We start from the raw sequence: 22,558 nt of genomic DNA, 5'->3' as shown, positions 1-22,558 counted from the left end.
CGGGATTTTGCGGGAGAAAATTGACACAATCATAACGTCAAAGGCGTAAATGACGGATTGAGGTCAAGTTTGCGGAACTCAGACAACTGTTGGTACGAAGTACGAAAAACATTTTTTTTTTAATTGATTATTTTTTTACATCATGCAAAGGTTATTTCATTACACTGCATTTTGCTAGAAATAAGTTATATCGATAAAAAAATTTCGATAATCTAATGAATAAATATGTAGTGCGGTGTACATGTATTGATTCTTAAAGTATGAATTTTAATCATAGGCAACGAATCAACATGTCAATGTTATTACTTTTTTATAACCTACAAATGAATGATATTACGATAAATTATTATTTTTTTCCAAAATAATTATTTAAATTGAATTCGAATAAAATTATGTTTATATGTTTTACGCCTTCAATATTACACAAAAACACTTCAGACATCTATATCGTTCAGAATACGTAAGAAAAATAAAATTATAAGACAGAACCTTTGCTTCAAAAATGAAATACAATAAAAATCTATCGACTTTACCTCATTCCTGTGACAAACGTCAAATGTAGTGTCACCGGGATCATCATACTTGGCGTTTAGTTGCACTTTTACGTGCTTCTTATCTATTTTTTGTACTGTGAGCGCCACAGTTGCGCCACGCGCGCGCCCAGTTTTGCAGACTAGATAATGTATGAAAAATTTGTAGTGTCACAAAGATACGCAGTAGCGTAGCAGTAGCAGCGCTTCTACGTCTACTTTGAAAGCGCTTTACTACCACATATCTACTATGTATATATTTACACGTCGATACTAAGACGTCTTAAATGATCTAAAAATTGGTGCCTCAACATTTAAAATAACAACGTACCTGTTTTGTAAATTGATTGGGCGCGTTCCCATTATGTTGTTACGTTTTATTTATCGTTGGACGATTGTCGTGTCTAGTTGTTCCCACTGGATCGTGACGACAAGTTGTCCTTTCACAGCAGCCGCTTTGTTGTTTGCACGACAGAGTCGTTTAATGCACTACAGTTGCTTCTATGTTCTTTTGGAAGCCAGTAGTGTGTGTTCGCTCCCGTGTGAAATGGATGAAGATGAAATTATGATATGTATTACTTTTTTAAAAGGCGGAAGAGGAAACAAACGGAAAAAAGAAAGTTTTGGGTACGTCTAATGTTATTAAAAAGAATTCCACTAGGATTATGACAAACGTTTATAGATGAACGGAAATATGATGAGAGAAAATTGTGGGACTATTTAAGATTTTATATTTTTTATATATGTATAATTAAATTTGAACGGACATTAACAAAGCGCCGGGTCAAAACCCGGGCGCCTGCCCATCTCGACCCCACACTGTCTATACATATTTCCTTGCAAGCAAGTAAAGGGCGCGGAGTACGAGTAGGGAGCAGAACACGTACAGAGAACGATGAATAAAACGTGACGACAATAGTAGCTGCGACTATCTGTCGTCACGCTTTTATCGTGACGATTTATGTATCGTCAGACGACTGTCGTTCTAACTCTTCCCATTGTCACGATAGTCTGTCGTCGTAACGATAAAAAAGTAATTAATCGTGTCGTACTATATGCGAACAACTTCATCTAAATACACAAGCCACGATACTGTAAACCGCACGAGTATTTGTCGTCACGATATAATCGGAACGCGTCCTTAGGCGTTTCTATAGAGCGTTATTCTAAGTACCATTATTAAAATTTGAAGGGAGCATAGAACTGATGCAATAACTTATGAACTATGCACAGACCACGACGATTATAAAAGCATACATTTTAAGATCAGTGCTATATTAAATAGATGGAAATAGATTGCTGCGTCAGAGTACTTATTTGGGCTAGCAGCGCTCCTCTGTACATTGTCATACTAACACGTTAGGATATGTAGCACGTCCTTAGGTCTCCCAGTCTATACATATTTCTTTTAGAGCGAATTAAATGGAGACGGAATAAGGGACATCCATCCCTGGCAACTCACACTTTTAAATATCAACTCTCGTTTGCTCTGAAATCACAAATTAGAAACCTGATATGGTTCGGCTCTAACAACTGACCTGTGTGCACGTCTCCGTATGTTCCATAAATATTCTGTATTTACTTATTTATTTTAATAAAGATAATGTCTCTAACAATGAGGGGATGTTCCATTCGATGGTGTAAGAAAAACAGCAAAAGATTTAATTACAAAATAAACGGAACCACATTTCATCGGTAATTAAATATTAAATACGTAATTTTTCAATTTTCGTTCATTATAGCAAAGCTCAAATTAAACTGGTCGATTTGAAGTGAAACAATTGACAACACCCGTCAATTGTTTCGAATTTGGGCTAACCAATCGGAGCGCAGTTGTCATCGTAATGATTTGACAGAATAGTTTTCAAACAAATTAAATTACATTTCATCTCTATTTCTGGTTATATACTCGATGCTACAATACCTATAATCGTGTAGGGTGGTTGTTGTTACATAACAAATACACGTGCCAATTGCTCTTGGATATAAGCAATTATAATTGTACGTACTTTTAGTAAAATGAAAATTGCCAATATCATTAAAACAAATAAAATAGCTGTGCAGTTTTTACCTCAAAAACCTTGAAAAACGTTGTTTGTTATATTAACAACGCCAACCTGAGAAGTTTTAAGACAACCAAAAATTGCTTTGTAATTGGTGTCATAATTATACTCTACTAACAATTAGAGTCTGACCGAGCCAACGCCAGAAATTAGTAACTATGTCCTCCCCTCTGCCATTAATCAAGTTGTTAAAGCAATAATTATTCTAGTAAAACATAGCACGTATGAAGGTACTGAAAAAAATGGAAAAAACTAAAAGGGTTTTGTCAGGAGCAGGTTTTGATTTCTGCCAAATTCTGTTTATTGTAAAAGATTTTTGTTAGAACAAACAAAAGTGAACATTATACTTTACGTTGCAATTTGGATTTTTTTTTTGAGAATGTCAATTAGGCGTTAATAGTTCGCCGTCTTTAGTTTCGGCTGTTGAAAATGGCAGAAAAAAATCTAAAGCGGAAGGTAAGTCCGGCCATTGGTCACAGTACACTGCGACTTCATCCTCTACCAGCCCGAAGAGCTAGGATGAGGCAGATATCCCGGTCCCTCTAGCTGCGTAGGTTTTTGGGAACTGGAGAGAAGCTTGAGCATCGGGAAGTGAGCGTGTCTACAGCTCAGCTACCAAAGAGGAGATTTGGTAGTAGATTTTAGACACAACGGCTTAGCGGTGACAACCGGAAGTTGCGCAATGCGTAACGAGAAATGAGCATACAGCTATGGTATTTACCTGGACAATAGGAAGGACGCTGTACGTGCACCCGGTGTAGCTTACCCAATGCACTTTAAGGAAGGCCTTTTAAGAACCGGATTAAACGTGCCAATATGGGGTCAGGACCTGATTGATAAGGTCCCTATGTGGGCTTGCTTGCACAGGCTATAGTTCCCTTCCAGTACAACCAGAAGGTTGACACGGAGGAGTCACTATAAACAAAATTTATATAGAAGAATAGAGGATTGAATCCTGGGCAACAATCAGGGCGTACCTTACGTCCATTGGCAAATTCTTTCACCGCAGTGGCATGCATTATAATGTATGCCATCGATATGATAAGAAGAAGAATGCTTAATCCCTTCATGGACAGTACTGAAATAATATCGCACAACAAAAGTCACTACTTTTCTCTATGCTGTAGTGACCATATTGATTCAACATAATTATTACGCTTTATCACTGACGGCTGATCGCGTCACATTCATAGCAGCACTGCAAATTGTTCTTGCAAATGTTTCTTGTGCATAAATAAGTACGGCTATGGCAGTAGTAGTGCAGTGATTTTATTTTATTTATTTCAGGAAAAAATATCCAAATGTATACATTAAAATAGCGTAACCCTTGCAGTATAAGAAGACAAATAAGAGTTATTATGTACTAACAATTCCAAAAGAAACAATTACTAATTAGATTATATTTAAGCAGTGATGAAGGTTATTTATTTATCATTTGAATACCTAATTAAATCACAGTTTGGAAAGTAGTAAGAGAGGTGATTTTGATTACTAATAATACACTGTATCTACCGTTTAGTTATTCATCAAATTAAGTAATTCAATGCACCTAGATGGCAGAAAATATCTACTTAACTAACCTGATTTTGAGTGTGAAAATATGTTTCATTATTACTTATTACAGAATAGGGTTTCTGCAGCACACATTATTGGTTTATTGAATTACTAAAAAACTATGCATTTAGAGAAAAACATTTAGTGAAATTTACATTACCCAATGTTAGAAAGACGGTTACAAACATTGTAGTTAGAAACGAAAAATTGAATCTTGTGGACACAGTTGTATTTCTAGGTATAACGTTAGATGCTAAATTGCAATGGGGTCCCCATATAAGTAAGTTATCAAAACGGCTCGGCTCTGCAGTGTACGTGATTTAAAAAATTAGGAAACATTCAGACGTCGAAACCGCTAGATTGGTTTAGCTACTTTCACAGTCTAATGACATACGGCATTTTGCTTTGGGGTAATGCCGCCGATATCAATAGAATCTTTGTCCTGCAGAAACGTGCAGTTAGGGCAATTTACAATCTGGGCCCCAAAGTATCTTTGAGAGATAAGTTTAAGGAAATTAACATTCTTACACTAGCCTCACAGTACATTTATGAAAAGGTAATTTATATTAAAAGGAATAGTAATTTCTTTATGAAAAATAGTGACAGACATAACATTAATACGAGGAAAAGAAATAAACTAGCTTTTCTTGATAGTCGTCTTCACAAAGTCAAAAAATCATTTAAGGGGCAATGTATACGCTTCTATAACAAGATTCCGGTTTTGCCTTTTTTTGCCTTTCACGAGGTTTAAAACTATAGTGAAACAAAAATTTTACACTAAAGGTTGTTATACAACTTCTGCGTACTTGGATGACAAAAATCCGTGGTAGTAACCCGTTTAGCTCATGGACGTAGTCTCGATCTCTGATGTTTCAAATACAAAAAATAAATATTGTAAATGTTGAATGTTTACAAATGTTATTTACAAAGAGCAACCCCTAGAGTTTCTTGCTCATTATTTTCAGGGGAATCTGCCTTACGAATGAGCGGTAGAGTTTAACCATTGTGACGATTTCAAGTGTAATAATGCTTACCTATGAAATAAAGATTATTTTGAATTTTGAATTTGAATTTTGGAGGGATATTTTCGATTTTTTACTGTCAGAAAATTCCAGCGCGAATACAAACTACATAACCACAAAAGGCAGTCGCTGGCGACGCACTGACATGTACGGTCTTCCATCACCTCATACAAACACGTCGGTATTCACCGTACTGTCGTGATGTGCACATAGTAAATATTTGTGTGTAACGTCAACAAATATGTCTAAAATAAATCTTTCAATTTTGTCAGTACATTGTTGATACTTCAGCAGCAACTACAAAGAAAGCACTTGGAATACGGACGGTAAAGCCCGTAGTAGTTTTTATAAGATCAATATATCGATAGACCGTACTGTTCATATTCGAATTTTTCATTTTACGGTAAACGCCGTTACTGTCCATGAAAGGATTAAGTTATACAATTTCAATTAATTTACTAAACTCCCTCACGTCTACTTCGTGTGACATGAAAAGTAAGTCTATGGAAACCAATAAGCAGTAAAATCTTCATAGACGCGTGTTTTTTGTGTTCGTTTATCATTGTTAAGAAAAGCACAGAATCCACATATTTCATCAGTTTCTGGAGTTTCACTCGGATCATGCAATGTGTAATATCGGTGCCATTTGAAAAAATCATAATACTTGTTTTTGTTATGGATGGTATCGTTTATCACACGCGCTAGTTTCTGCTGTCCTAGTTCAAGCGCATCTAAATACGATCCCGGAGGCAAAAATCTGTAAAATATACAAAGAAAGGTGATATATGCGATGCAGCTTAATCAAACGATTAGTAATGTGTTGCAAAAAAATTGTATCCAGTTGCTGATTAAAGACTAAGTATGTCATAGATGTTCCGTCAATTTTAATCCACTTCAAAAAAGGACGAGGTTTTAATTCGACAGTACGTTTTTTAGTGTGTATATTACGCAATTACTCTGATATTTGTGAACCAATTTCGTTGATTTTTTTCTCGTTGGAAAGTGGGTACCTTTATATAGAACCTATTCTAATTTGAAGACAATATACCACCTCTGCAAGTAGTAAATTAGGGCATGAATCCGGTTTAATGGTTTCACCCTCTGTCCGTTAACTGCTTTCAATAAAATTTGGTAAATACCTAGATATAATTCCATAATCTATTGAGGTCGCTTTTTTATTACCTACCTTTTGTAATCTGCGCCACCGTAAACTATCGGTACAGTGTAGTGTTTTGTAGCTGTCAGTACCTTTTCAGTTACATAATCTTCGCATAACGAATTCTCAAAAGCCAAATAAAAATAATAATCTGACTCTATAATAGTATGACAAACTTCGTCATCCATTGGACACTGCTCATCTCCACAGCCGCCATAGATGTCAATTTTCAATTTATAGTTATTTAATTCGTTCATTAAACTTTTCACATAATCCTCGCGTCTGCTTGGTGTAAAACAATGTGACGCGAACCACGCTGCAGGTTTTTGTTTACTCTGTAATTTGCGTTTAATTTTTTTACTTATTGGTTTCATATCGCTTATATCCATCCAATGCATGTTTTTACTAGGTCCTATTATTGTACCTCTTTTGTTTTTTATGATTATGTATCGTAACGATATGTCCGAATCTAATTTGTACGTCCATGTTAGGTTAAAAAAACGATTATATTTTGAGGTAACTTTGTGAAGCGCTGGTGGTTCATGACTAACGAATATATACTTTTGATGCTCCAATCGTTCTTCGGGTAGTGTAAAATTCTTGTAGCTGATGTCGATTATGTTAAATAACAAAACGTCGAACTTTCCAATATCCTCGAGAAAAGATCTTTGTTTAGTGACAAAGCAATTCTTATATCGACATTTTAGCATTTTTCCATCCACCATGTCCCAAATTGGGGGGTAATCTGTTAATGTATATACAAGTATGTAAATCTGTGGATTTAGAAGCGCAGTATTGTTTATACCATTTGCAGTTGTGGCAATACGCATTTTAACTATCTTTGATTTTAAAAATTTCCGAATCACTATCTATAATTTTTTTGTGGCTTAGTTTTTATGATAAAATAATTGGTATAGTAAAAAAACTATTGTCTATTGTTTAAGCTTTAATTATTAGTCTTTAATAATAAACTATTTCTATAACCTAATTCGTTGAGATTGAGTTAGTAATTTAATTGGTCTGATTTTATAGTGTTTCTTCATAATGAACCAATCCTTTAGCGTATCTGAAATACACGCATCAAAAGGGAACAAGCACGTTTTCGCCAACTACTGAAAATAGGGTTTCGTAATTTTTTTTTAACATCGATGAATTTTTTTGGTCAATTTTATCATTTGAGTTTAATATGAAATTTACCAAATAAATCCTTTGGTCTTTCATAGATTTCTTTCTCATAGATGGCGCTACGGCTAAAAAGTCGTTAAAAACCAGATACAAAGATCCGACAAACAAGCACATAGAAAAATTCGTGATGTCCGCTGGTTCGTTCCGTGGCTTAGTTGGCATGGCGTCTGTTACGGTTTCGGATCGAATGAATTTTACCTAAGTGTTCGATCTTTGTATTAATAATTATAACAAACTAGTGGAGTAATTTCACAAACAATAATTGAATATCATTGTGGTGAAGAAACATTCTGACATTCAATAAAACACTTAAATCCTTTGGTATAAAAAATAAATAAATACCCGATTTTTAGTAATTAGCAAAAACGTGTTAGATCTCTGGACACTCTTGATGTGTGTCGTTGATCCCCAAAAATATTAATTTACAGTGCTGAATTAAAAAGCGTATAGAAAAGTTAAAACAGAAGAACAAAACATAATGTTGTAACTTCTTCTTCTTACAGTGCCTCTTCAATGCTGAAGGTTGGCCGTCAGCTTCTTGTATCCGTCTCTATAAGCAGCCAACCGATACAGCTGTTCGACGGAGGCAATGCCGATCCACTCCCAGATGTTCCGCAGCCACGATGTCTTTCTTCGCCCAGCGCGTCTCTTTCCCCGTTTCCGGGACGTATGAACACGCTGAAGCACAGTTTCGTTCGTGACCCTCTGTATCCACCCAATGCGCAACATGCGACCGTAGTACCACATCTCAAATGCCTGCAGGCGTCTTGTAGTGTCCTCTTTTAAGGTGTACGTTTCTAATATGTTGTAACTAAAGAAATCTAAATAATTTAGATTTCTGTGACAGGAAGTATTTTCTAAAAAAAATGAACGCATTTGTCCTCCATCTCATCTGATGAATTGTGAATGAGGGTGACAATAAAGCATGCATACCTAAATAATACCTATTCACTCTCGCCTAAAATACAGACGCGCCGTAGAATGACTTCAATTACAAGAAATTTATCCGCACATTGTCAAATCTTCGTCTACAAAAATGGCCTAGCAAAAAAAATGTTCAACAATAGACCAAAAATAATTCAATTTGCCAAATTACTTGATCTCGACAACGAATATCAAGGAAATGAGAGATGAAAATATCGTTTCAAAGAGGAGGAATAAGTTATAAAATGAACAGAATACAAGATATATTTATATTATGAGCCAACAAAAAAACATGTAATGAAAGTAGTAAAGATGTAAACGTAATGTTTCACTGATACAAATAATACTAGTAACACTTTGTTTTTGATTAACAAATATTATTATTAACTTTTACTATATACTTATGCAGTATATTCTCAGACAATGTAAACGCAAGAAGTAGAGCTCCTTGTGAAAGAGTTCGTCCAGGGAAGTACTGCGACCTTAGCTATTTCTGTCACCAAGCAGTATAGTAGTTGGTGGGATCGCAGGCACATGAGACTTGTCAACTTAAGTCTCAGAGTAACAGACGCAGTGGCAGTTTCCCTCAGAATTTTACAATTCAAAGCTCAGAGTGTCATTGTAAACTGTTATAAAGGTTTCATAAAAAAAACTGCCATTGTCTAATCGAGCTTACGCTTCATCGCTACGTCCGGTGTTCGATTCCTGGACTAGCTGGTGTACCCAGTTGGATTATAGGCCTTACACTCGTAAATACTACATTGGATCACGTCGGGGTCACTGACATCGGTGCTCGCAGTGCCGGCCGGGCCGGTATTCTCGTCGCTGCGCATTTTCTTGTGCAGAAGCGGGTAGCCGAAGGCGTTGTCCTAATTGAACGCGATTGCACGACTATCGCAAGTTTGCGCAAAGTTTTTTCGTGAGAACCTGCGATCATACATATTGATCTCGAATAGGTATCCTAAGAGATAATCGCGTTGCGTTATCACAAGCGGGCTCTGCGACCGCACTCATATCTTTAAAAAAAGAAGAGACATCCAAGGTAGACGTATAAGGGATCCAAATAGACTGGTTTTAAATAATGCGCCTAGATTGTCTTACTATAAAAATTAATGCAATGGTATGTGTGTCCAAATATATAATGCTCTACCAAACGACATTAAAATGTTACCAAATAGTTTCTTTGAAAACAGATTGAATGCATAGCTTAAAGACAAAAATTATTACACAGCGAACGATTTCTTGAATAAACATTGACATATAAATTACTACTCATATTATAATATTATGTAATTGTTTGGCTTTCATAATTTTCATATATATATTTGAGTACGTATTGAAACAAAATTAGAACTTTAAGGATGTTTTGTGCATGTCTACTGGCATTATTTGTAATCTAATCAATTAATTCAATCACTATAAGTATAATTTTGCAAGTCAGATGTGGTAAAATATGTGGTAATAAGTGTTCCATCTCTTGTTCAACATATTTTAGGAAAATTAATTTTCATTTCATAATTGCGGGAATACGGACTCGCGCAACTATCTATTAGGACACCCGCTTTTTTTCATGATCGCATGGTCAATTCGCGCGGTTATCGCGTTTTCGCGTTCAACTCATCATTCAGCCATACGACGCTCACTGCTGGGCATAGGCCTCCCCCAACGATCTCCACGACGATCGGTCCTGCGCTGCCCGCATCCATCGGCTTCCCGCGACCTCCACCAGATCGTCGGTCCACCTGGTGGGGGGCCTACCCACTGAGCGTCGTCCGGTGCGCGGTCGCCATTGAAGAACCTTTCCACCCCAACGGCCATCGGTTCTCCTAGCTATGTGCCCCGCCCACTGCCACGTCAGCTGAGCAATTCTTCGAGCTATGTCGGTTACCTTAGTTCTCCTACGGATTTCCTCATTTCTGATTCTATCACGCAGGGAAATACCGAGCATCGCTCTCTCCATTGCCCGCTGAGTGACCTTGACCCTTCTTATGAGGCCCATAAGAAGGCTCAACGCGTTCAACTAGGTGGACGTAATATAGGTGTTTGTTCTTTGTAAAGATTTATATCGCGAGGGCGTTTATATTTGGATTTATTACTAAGTGCTTTTATGATTGAGTGTTATCAAGGTTGTTATCAATTGTAACAGTTTGTATGGAAACTCGGTAACATTTCATATCACACCGCAAACGCGATCGTATGATGAGGTATATTACAGATGATAATTAAGAATTGTATTTATATAAAAAATAATTTACACGCATATCGAGTAACGAAGAGAGTTACAAATTAAAAAATACGCTATTATACCTAGTATTGGAAAAATAACTCAATAGAAAAGATCTCCCGGATAAGTAAATTAAAATGCAAAAACACAATTTTCCGCTAGAGCTTTATGAAAATAATAACGAGGGAATAATATTCTGAACACCCTTCAGATATTATCTTTTTATAATGCCCCGTTGCTCAAAATGTTAGCTAATTCAGTCTGTAACATCAGAATATATAAAATTTTTACGTCCATAACATTCTACTGCAAAATCGTGATTTTGCAGATAACCGGCTACTCTTTGCTGCCGTTACAAGGACTCGGGCTGTAGTACCCAATGTGGATTGAAAACTCCACACACATTCTTAAATTCATAATGTTATGCAGACCCCTTTAATTATCGACCTATCACAATCACCTCCATACTCTGTAAGACTATGGAGTTCGTATTGAACAGCCGTCTCCTTGGATACCTCGAAGATAACGATCTTCTCAGTGATCGACAGTATGGTTTTCGCCGTGGTAGATCTACTGGGGATCTTGTTGTGTATGCCACATTTATGGGGCGAGGCTGTCGAGAAACGCGATGAATCGCTTGCCGTGTCTCTCGACATATCAAAGGCCTTTGATAAGGTTTGGCGTGATAGCCTGTTAAACAAGCTTCCAGTTTACAGAATTCCTCGTGCCTTTTGCACATGGATAGGCGATTTTCTGAAGGATAGGTCAATCCGTGTAGTTGTAGATAGTTCTCGTCTGCTCCTCGTGGTATAAATGCCGGTGTACCTGAGGGATCTGTCCTATCCGCCACTATTCTTGCTGCATATCAACGACCTGCTGCTGATGCCCGGTATCTTTGGGTACGCAGACGACAACTCTGTTGTAGAGAGTTATGTACCAGACGCCCGAGACAACAGGGAAGAGATCCGATGTAAACGAGAGGCGATTGTCACCCGGTTGAACCTGAGCCTGAAAGCGGCTTCCGACTGGAAATGCGAACAGGGTCAGGTTTAATGCGGCTGTCGTGGTGAATGTTCACTGATACCACGGCGCCGACTCAACCGGCGAGAGGGAACCCCGGGGGAGGTTTTAGTGGGGTAGGCCCTCCAGCCTGGAGGGAGAGTTCCCACATAACCCCTGAGTCTCCCTGGGCTGGGTATCCATAAAGATTTCCCCCGTCAAAAAAAAAAAAGGTTTAACGCGGCTAAAACACAGGCGCGTCTTTTCACATCAAAACGACGTCCCCTACACCTTACTCCGACTTTCCAAGATGTATCCGCGCCGATAACGGACCACCTTGATCTACTTGGTCTGGATTTATTATCGAACCCCAACTTAGGGCCATACAACTTGGCAAAATTTGCTGCCAGAAAACTAGGCATTCTTTACAAGGTCAGGCGGTACTTCACACCTGAACAGCTTTTAAATCTGTATAAAGCATAAGTTCGATTGTGTATGAAGTATTGCTGACACCTTTGGGACGGCTCTGCCCATTACCAGTTGGCTGCCTTGGAGTCGGTGGAGCGTAAAGCAAAGAGACTTATTAACAACATGTCTCTTGGGGAGTCCAAGCCACAAAATCTCGACCATCGCAGAAAAGTAGCCTGCTTGTCGGTTTTCTATCGGATACATTTCGGAGAGTGTGCGCAGGAACTTTTCAATTTAGTTTCACCCTCACCGTGCCTCCTTCGGTCGACTAGAAGGTCCGGAGCACTCCATTCTTATGGCGTTCATATTCCACCTATTCACACTAAGCGCTTTGCTTCCTCCTTTCTGATACATACGGCAAATGAATGGAATGCTCTACGGCATCTGTATTTCCCGAGAAGTACAAATTGGGGCTATTCAAGGCTAGAGTGAATAGGCATTTTTTAGGCAAACGCGTCCCATCGTCGCTTAACATCAAGTGAGATTGTGGCCAAGCGTGTGTCTACTATATATACATTTACTATGAGCATTTCGGCGGAAAGCAATTTATTATTAATTATTTAAGAAATTATAAAATATAAATTAAATTTAAAACGTAAATTTCAAATTAAACTTCGCACATTCATTCTGAAAAACTCAGAGGTGCAATCCCGGATTCGAAACCACGATTCTCTGCTTGAGAGGCAATAGGCGAACCATTAGGTTACTAGGGCTACAATTTTATTAAAATACATTATCAAATGTTAATGTAATCGCCACCAACATAAACAAAAAAGTTAATAGTTAATATAAAAGAAAATAGCAAAAAAAATTATTCAAAAAATTATCAGAACACATAAAAAATTATCAAATTTTTTTGATACAAATTCCCTTACACGTTTTCACAATTCAGATAGTTTTAATTTATTAGGAAAAAAAATCTATTTGAGAGGTTTTTTTCATAAAAGAACAAACAGCGTGTTAAAATTCCTAAAGAACAACAAAATAAATATAACAATTTTGTAACAATAAAAACAAATTTTACCATTTCGGCCATGGGAGTAACAAGAGTCTAAAAAACACATCCGAAATAAAAATAACATTTTTTTTAAGATACAAAGTGATGAACCTAAAAAGTCGTGCACCTGGTGGTAAGCGACATGCCTATCCAAAACAGTTGCAGTGTCACTGAAAGCTTCACAAACCACAAAGATCAGAGGTGTACTGCCACTGCACTCGTCACCTTGAGAAGTGGACAAGTCCCATGTGCCTGTAATTTCACCAGCAGCAGCACCCTGGCCTTTGAGTAATATTCACATTACTGCTTGACTTAAGGTAACAATCGCGAAAACCCAAGAACTCTATGCGTAACGCTTAAAATTTTATTGTACATACGGAGACCAATACGTACTTAAATTTTCGTACACACTTGATTTATGCAAAAATTTGTTTTTATTAAGAAAAGCACAAAATCCACAGAATTCGTCAGTCTCTGGACTCTCACTGGGGTCGTGCAAACTGTAATATCCGTACCAATTAAAAAAATCATAGTATTTTTCTTTATTGAACATGGTATCGTTTATAATATAAGCAAGTTTTTCATGTCCTAGATCGCGGGCATCTAAATACGATCCTGGAGGTAAAAATCTGAAAAAATAATTAAGAAAACACATTCTTACTTCAAAACAAAACGAAAATAGCATACATTAATATTACATAGGACGATAACGAAAAAAATTGGAAAATGTAGCTATGTTTGCTGTTTAGATAACAATAAAAATTTTGATTTTCGAAATACGCACTTCAATAACACCATGTAACAAATTTTAGAAACGGTTCTCATAATGGTTTCTATTTCATTGAGAAGCAATTATTATTATGTATAAGCTATATCTCTGAAAATTTACTTTTATGGCTGTGACTCCACGGCACGATGATTGTATTTACATAGCTACATAATGGTATTTACGTAATCTCGTAAATCTACACATTTTACTTCTTTGTCATCAATTTATAGTTTTGGTTGAAAAATATACCATTCGTTAAAATATAATATTCCCTTTTTGTCTTTAAATAAAGAGAAATCCGAAAATTTTGTACGTTACCCTAATGGTATAAGCAAAATTATACTTTTTTACTTTCTATTGTTTTTTACGTTCTGTGTGTTTTATCTTTTTATTCATAATCATAACAAATTTCCACTAGTCATGTTCCTGACTACAAAAGCAAATGTTGACAGTCCAGAATCAAAATAGAATTATAAGGTGTAATCTATTTAAAAATGATGTGACCAATTGTCACATAATTGTCGCCATTCCTGGCTACGATCCCCGACCAGGTCAATATAGAAAAAGTAACTTTTCGACATTGCCTCACGTCTGCGTGTTGCATTGTTTCCGATTTTCGTAATACAAGTACTTTACTTCTAATAATAATTATAAAAAATTGCATATTTCTATTCCTTACCTGTTATAATCTGCACCCCCGTAAACTATAGGCACTGTGAAATGGTTTGTAGCAGTTAAAACCTTTTCAGTAACATAGTCTTCGCAAAGAGAATTCTCAAAGGCTAAATAAAAATGGTAGTCAGTTTCTAACATTACATGGCACATTTCGTCACCCTTTATACATTCTAGATTTCCACAATAACCATAGATATCAACGTTCAGTTCATATTTATTTAATTCAATTGTTAAATTTTTCACAAATTCCCCGCGTTTGCCTGGCGTGTAACAATGCGTCACAAACCATGCCACAGCTTTACTTTTGCTCTGTAGTTTGCTCTTAATTTTTTTACTTATTGGTTTCATGTCGCGTACATCCATCCACTGCACATTCCATTTAGGTCCAATAACCTTACCTTCTTTGTCTTTTATAATTACATATCTCAAAGTAATGTCCGAGTCTAATTTGTAAGTCCATGTTAAGTTAAAAAATTCGTTATATTTTGAAGGTACTTTATGGAGTGCTGGAGGTTCGGTACTAACAAATATATATTTTTGGTGTTCAGAACGTTCTTCTGGTAGTGTAAAGTTTGTGTACCATAGATCAATTAAATTAAATAATAAAACATCGAATTGTTTTATGTCCTTGAAGTAGGAATTTTTTGTGGTAACGAAACAATTTTTAAATAAACATTTTTGCATTCTCTCCCCTACCATGTGCCAGAACGGTGGATAATCAGTTAATGTATATATGAGTATGTAAATCTTATCATCCACTTGCAAAGTGTAGTTTGTTGTTTCTTGAGAAATTAAAAATATTACAGTCATGATAATTTTCATGCGATGATTTTTACTTTTGTAGTCCATTCGACATTTGAGCTAAGGTTTGATTTTTTTATTTTGATCCGTCCTGGTTGTTACTGCAACACGTAGTCAAATAGTAATAAAGATTAGCCAATAAATTTAAATGAAAAATGGTCTATTGTGTGTTACACCTATTCAAATTCAAATAACCTAAGTGTATTGGGAGAATTCAACTAACCTTATCACCCTGCTTTTGTAACAACCGCAACTGATTTTGTTTTTTTTGCTTTGTACTACATATAAATTAGAACTATTTACCACATGGTGCGTTGAAACGGCGCGCGGTGACGCAACGGCAAGTGGCCAATACGGCTAGCGACTTGTGCGAGAGCGAGATTTCTATGCGAGCATAGCAGTATCTCGCTCTTTATGTCGCTCCCGCGCAATTTGCACCGTGTCATGCTAGCTAAAGTCGAAGAATCATTTATTCCATAGGTAAAATAAATTTACACTTGAAAACGTCACATTTAAGCTACTGCTCGTTCACTTCCCTGAGAAGAACGAGCAAGAAACTCTAGGGATTGCTCTTTTCAAATAAACTTAAACACTGTGGAATACACTTTGAATCAAATTAGTGTTTGAATCTAAAGCCATGTCGTCTTTCCATAAATCTTTATCTAACACGTAGTCTTCAATTTTGGCCTACAGGAGACAAAATGGGGAGGGGTACTGCGGTGCGTAAATAAGCGGTGTTAGGTAACGATGCGCCATTGCGAATGACTTCGTTATTGGACTCGTTAGTAATTTCTAATCCTGTCATTCGAATAATAAATTAGTAATTCACTCATTTTCATACTCGAATAATCTGAGTGATCATTCATTACTAATTACTATTACTAATCCATAGATTGCAGCCCTCTCTAACATACGGTAGAAATATAAAGTATAGAAATCATTTATTACTTGAATAATCAACACAGTGCACTTGCATTTTATAATAATAATAATAATATTAATACTAATAATTATGATAATAATAATATCAAGGATTTAGAACTAAATACATAATATATAGAGTACAAAGCGTATGTGCTGTGCTGCCAAGGAAACCGTAGCCCACTCAGCATGTTGTCGTCTCACTTAAACTGGTACGACGCTGATTTTCAGCGGATTCGGCAACAGAACACACGTGACACGGAACATAATAGCCGTCACAGATTGTCAATAAAAACATTGAACAAAACAGGCACATATTACTTTAAACACTAAACATGAACAGTCTATTCCATTAAGGTACAATTAATGAAGTTACCATTTACATATCATGCATGAGTCAAATTACGGTAAATACCGTAAATGTGACGTGGAGAGGGATATTTTGATATGGACATGGTGAATGGTTTTGAGTGGTTCAGACGTTTTAATCATTTGACTCGCGCACCCGAACGAATAGTAGGGGTATTCGGTATCTGCAATTATCAGACTCGAGTTGAATGATTGTGCTTGTTTTCGACTTAGGCGAATGATTTACCCATTCGAATGATTAATATTAGTAACATTCAAAGTCATGTTCATGTACATGTACATGGTAGGTATTTTTTTAAATGTACATGGTAAAGAATGAAGTGCAATAAATCTTTCGCCATCTTAAAGTAATTCATTTAAAAGATTAATTTATTTGTCACATCGAGTATACAACCCGAAATAGAGACGAAATAAGGACCAACCATTCCTGGTAACTCATTAGGCAAATGGGCCAAATCACTTTTAAATATCAACTGTCGTTTGCGCTGAAATCACAAATTAGAAAGCTGAAATGTCGTACCCTCAGGGAAAAAAAGGCATAAGACGAAAATACTGATTTTTCAGTATGGCGAAAAAACTGAATTTATGGGCATATTTACTTTATTTTCAAACGTAGAAGAATTATTCTTATATCAAAAAATGGGGGAAAAAATGTTGCACTGCGTGTTGTATTTAAGTTAGTGCTTATGTTTATAGTTTATTAGGAATTGTAAAAATAAATTATTATGCTATTTTTCAGAATGTAATTTAATACAGGATTCTGAGTATCAAAATTTATGCCAGACTTTGCCAGAAAAGTAAAATGTATTTCAAAAAGTATGTAGTATTAAAGCTGTAATGAACTTGTAAATACAAAAAATTATGCTTGTATAACTAAGATTACTGCATTAATTCCTTTATTAAAATTATGATAGAAATGTATAAGTAATACTTACCCCTTTTTTCAATTTAGGGGCTTGTTAAGATAACTTAAGTAAACAAAAATAATTACTTATTCTATTATATGTTATAGAAAATTTAGCTGCATATTAACACATATTTATGACTATAGGAAAAAAAAGAAAATGCATTTTTTGTGTTCACTATTTTTTATTTCAATATGAAGGGATATAATATAACAAAATATAATTATTTTCTCAATACAAATGTAAGGTAACATGACATGCATAATTTGTTAACAAAATAAGGCCTTTCATACTTTCCCAGTACCTTTTGTTTTAAATTATTAATAATCAAAATGTGTATACATAAAAATATAAAAATGCAATAAAAATGTCTAATTAAAACAATAATGAGATCAAAGATACGAACTAATAAAGTTATTCTTCTTCAGATGAATCAAATACCTCCAAATTTGAAGATTCAGTTGCTGGTAACAAATTTCTATAAAATGTTTGGTAATGTAGAGGTATAGCATTTGTATCACAGAGGTTAATTAAGTCTTTGAACAACGCGTTAGAAATCGGTAATAATTGAGCATATGCAAGTGGAAGTTCATCAAAACCCACAACATTGACATTATTTGTTTTACGAGTGCGCGTCGAACGATTTGTAGTGTCTAACACCAAATATTCATTACTTTCCAAATCATATTTAAATAATAATTTATTTGATGCATCGGGTCATGTTTTGATTTCTTTAATTTTTGAGAAATATACTTGATGCCCGTTTGTGTCTTGTGACCAATTCTTGCTTGTCATAACTTGACTTTTAAGGTTGAAAAAGTCATTTTGAATCATTTCTTTAATTACAAATTTATTTTGTACTTTAGAGTTCATGATTACTTCGTACAGTTGGTCGGGCGTGTACAAAATCTTATTTTTCATATTTTTCTCTATACAGGCATGCATTGAGTCGCCTTCGTTCTGAGTATGGCCAGTTTGTAAAAATCTGTGTGTAACTTCTACGTTAAATACACGCGATACATAAATATACATCGCGAATATGAACCGATTTCTGTTCTGGCCTGAACAATTATCTGAATACAATGAAATTGACTTTATACCCCTGTTAACTTCAGACTCAATGAAATGTAATAAGCAACTAGCGATTTCATTTGCACCCCTTTTTGCAATTTGTGCATGCCATAGATAACAAAACCCTTGACGGGATATTAGATTGTACACAGTGAAATTATATGCGGGGTATTTCCTTTTATAATGGAAAATACCCACGTTAGATTGCGGTAGACTAAGAACCTTTTCCAAGTCAAAAACAGCTACAGTTTTCACATTAGGATCTGCTGATTCTTTTTCACTATCTTTTATATTTCGTACGATGTTCTTATTTTTTATATGACTATCATAATCCTTTTTCAGTTGTAATTTACCTTCTTCAGTTGAATTGTCATATTTGCTACATAAATTGCACAAATCCTTTTTCGGGCGGAAAAAAGAAAGGTTAAATTGTGTATTAAATATTTGATAATATTGATACTCGCTTGCCACTTTAGTATTACGAAAGTTTTCATTTTCTGACATCCAATCTTTGTACAAACGATGCATTTTTGAGATATTTAAGTCTTGTGACAAATATTGACGGCTGGTATTTTTTCTCAGATAGTGAGATTCGATACAAGGAAAAGACTTAATATGTTGAATTACACTCTGTTCTGTTTCGCTGGCTGTTCTATGAGATTTATTGGAATGTTTTCCTCGAAGGTCTGTTATTTGGTCGCCATTAGCATATTTATCAATGGCAGTGTAAACTGTTCTTTCTTTAATATCTAGCGTATTAAGAAACATGATTTTGCACACTTTCAAATTAGTCATAAGGCATGCATTGCTTTTTGACGGCAAATAATAAACCAATGTACGATTTCGTTCACGTGTACGCTGAATTTTCATAACTTTAGGTTCTATTATCTCAGTGTTTTTCAAAATGAACTGCCATTGAGTTTCATGGTTACCAGAAGCCCAAAATTGCCTAAATATCTCCAACCTCCTATCGCTGGGTATTTTTTCAAAGCATTTAAGCTTACACTTGCAAGGCTCTCGCATCTGTTTTTGAGGCTGTTGACCTGTATTTTTTTTAATTTTTTTTTGTGCTTTAGACCACTTTTCGGGATTACGCTTTCTTTTTCTGGGATTTGTATTAGCTTCAGTTGCTAACACTGGACGAGATGACATTGCTTCTGGTTCTGTGGTGGAAAAGTGCCCAGCTGGTAGAGTTTCACCGTGGCAGGCTATAATTGGGGGGTCTGAGTGAGGAACTATTGCTATGGCAATAGAAGGGACCGACGGAGTTGCAGGGCTTGTAGATGTAAGTTCTGTTCCAGGTTCTGCGGCAGTATTATGTTCAACTAAAGGAATTCCGCCGGGACATTCTATGGATGTAGGCTCTGCTTCAGGAAGCATGGCCGTGGTATAATCAAGAGTCAGCAGAGTTCTTGTAGGGCTAGTAAATGTAGGTTCTGTTTCAGGTTCTGCGGCAGTTATGCTCTTTTTAGGAAGTGTTTCATTATACCACGTAGATACGGGTTCAAGATCGGCATCATTCGGCAAAGGATTAATTCCTTCTATGTAATTTCCTGCTGATAGCGCTAAATTTTCATAACTGTCTTTGTTACCCATAGAAATTGTTTTTTGAGGATTAGATATAAAAACGACAGTAGGTGATGCTATAAAAATTAAATCATTACGAGTGGTGGAAGTTGGAGTAGAGAAAAGTGTATCATTACCTAAGCAATCTTTCAAACTAAAATCAATGTCATTCAATATTGAAGATGGTAAAGTATTGCCTAAGTCTATGGTCGGACTAGGACTGGAACTCGGTAAATATTCAGATACCGGTGGTGAAAATGGCTCTTCATTCGAAGACACACTAATTCTGTAATTTACTGTTGATTGCCGTCTGCTACTTCGACTAGTTGATGGCCCGGAGTACATAACATCACCACGACTGACTTCATAATTCCCAGATGTTTGCTCTGCTTCTGTGTCATCATCTAAAAATAAATTATTTTACTATAAAATTTCACTTAAATATTATCATAATAACATGATTTTTATGCTGCTACTAAAGACGTCATGCTTACACACCTAGCACAACTTTCTTAAGAAGGATGAAGCGAGACAAAATAAGGTAAGATATTATTCTTTATCTGACGCCCTCGATGCCGCAATTATTAGAGTGTCTAAAGGACGAAAGGCCCCGGGTTCGATTCCCGGTCGGACAAACTTTACTAAACTGACTTGGGTCTGAGTGTACTTGCAAAATCCTTCACAGAATCCTTAGTTTAAGACCAGGTGATTAATGTGATATGGCTGGGGTTTTTAGATGTAAGTATACAGGTGTAGAAAAGTGGTATGTTAAGCGAGAAGCTATGTAAATATCCCATTGAAAGGAATCTACCCACAAAATTGAGACTTGAAATCAAATATATATATTTTTATTTTGTATGACAATTCCTGAGATATTTAAGAATTCCCCATACTAAATGAAAAAATAAACATAGGATTTCAAGTCTGAAATCTTGTAGGTAGGTTTCTTTCAGTGGACTATTTACATAGCTTTTCGCTTAACATACCACTTTTGTTACATCCTGTATAAATATATTAGACAATGATACCTAGTTAACGCCTTTGTCATGTAATATAAATATTTGTAGGTAAGTAAATAATGTTCTACAAATACACATTTTGTTATTATTAAGGCTAGGCACGCCGAGTGGTGGCACTATCCTTCTGCTACAAGTTAGTAAGAGGAGGGCGCCATCGCACGCGGTGCCCCTTCATGATAACATATCTATGGTATGTCTTTACAAATAAGAAATAAAATTACACATTAGTAACAGACATTAATTTTATAATAATAGACAGCAAATCATTAATCAGCCTAGTGTTACGAGTCGTCGTCTAGTACTCATATTACAGGGGTTCCCCTAGTTTGAGACCAGACGATTGCTGTGATTGCCTAGCACTTACAACTTACATACTTGTACCACTATCTCGACGGTAAAGGAAAACATAGTGAGGAAACTGCAAATTCATTCATTTAGAATGTGTAACCATGATCTTATTGTTTTGGTTCGCCTTTCTGGTTACAAAGGTCAGACGAAAGTCGCTTAAATGTAATTGGCAGACTAGATAAACCCAGACAAGTCATTGTTTAAGCGGAAACCGGGCTCCACTCGATATCAGCCGAGAAAACACTAGGAGAATTAGACAGTAAACACATCATAATCTCTTTTTAGCTTTTATAACAATTAAATCTAAATTTACTCACCTATTAACTTCAAAATTCTTCTCGCCCTACTGTGCTGTTGCCGGTTATACATTTTTAGGTCATTTGACTTTAAAATAAGAAGAAAAACCACTCAATTGTTGTTGTTTTGTTTTCGCAAATGCGTAAACGCAGCTATTACCTTGACCTAGAAACGGGCACTGACTGTCAAGCGCGTGGATACGCACCCGCCCCCTCCCTCGCACCAAACGTATTCACACTTATGTTTCCGCTGTATACTCCCGCGCCGCGCTGTATCAAATCTTACGTCTCGGTGCAATGAAAATATTCTAGTGGAAGAAAGAAGTAATCATTCTTATTTTACATCCGCGCCGCGGTATGTAGTCTTATGTTTCGGCGTAAAGAAAAGTTTTTAGTGGAATAAAGCAGTAATTGTTCTTATTATAATTAATTTTAAGTTCATAAGAAGTAAACAGTCATACTGCTGTTATTCTTTTTTTTAGTTTATCTTTTTGGTTAAGTAAGCGCATTTAACATACTTTCCTTACCTAGTTAATATAACGAATACAAACATAATCGTGTATACAAGACTAGCGATGTAAAAAAAACAAACTCATTTAAATCATAATATTTGTTACTATTTATTTTCTACATAAAATTTTAGGGATAAACGTAATATTAAGTAAAACGTCATATTTATCAATTTATTCTTTGCGT

General features: G+C 35.8%; 1 protein-coding gene across 1 annotated transcript; it reads right to left on the bottom strand.

Moving 5' to 3' along the window:
- Positions 1 to 8,020: 8,020 nt before the first annotated feature.
- Positions 8,021 to 22,075, bottom strand: LOC113238590. The gene is made up of 5 exons (XM_026475419.1): positions 21,884 to 22,075; positions 19,638 to 20,603; positions 19,261 to 19,382; positions 9,158 to 9,303; positions 8,021 to 8,321 (listed from the first exon to the last, which is right to left on the bottom strand). The coding sequence occupies exons 1-5, from the start codon at positions 21,933 to 21,935 to the stop codon at positions 8,021 to 8,023; spliced, it is 1,587 nt and encodes a 528-aa protein (XP_026331204.1). The 5' UTR covers positions 21,936 to 22,075.
- Positions 22,076 to 22,558: the final 483 nt, after the last annotated feature.

The sequence above is a fragment of the Hyposmocoma kahamanoa genome, unplaced genomic scaffold (genome assembly GCF_003589595.1).
Source record: "Hyposmocoma kahamanoa isolate Upper Pololo Valley unplaced genomic scaffold, ASM358959v1 97, whole genome shotgun sequence".
NCBI classification, from domain to species: Eukaryota; Metazoa; Arthropoda; class Insecta; order Lepidoptera; family Cosmopterigidae; genus Hyposmocoma; species Hyposmocoma kahamanoa.
This window is presented reverse-complemented; position numbering and strand designations above follow the sequence as displayed.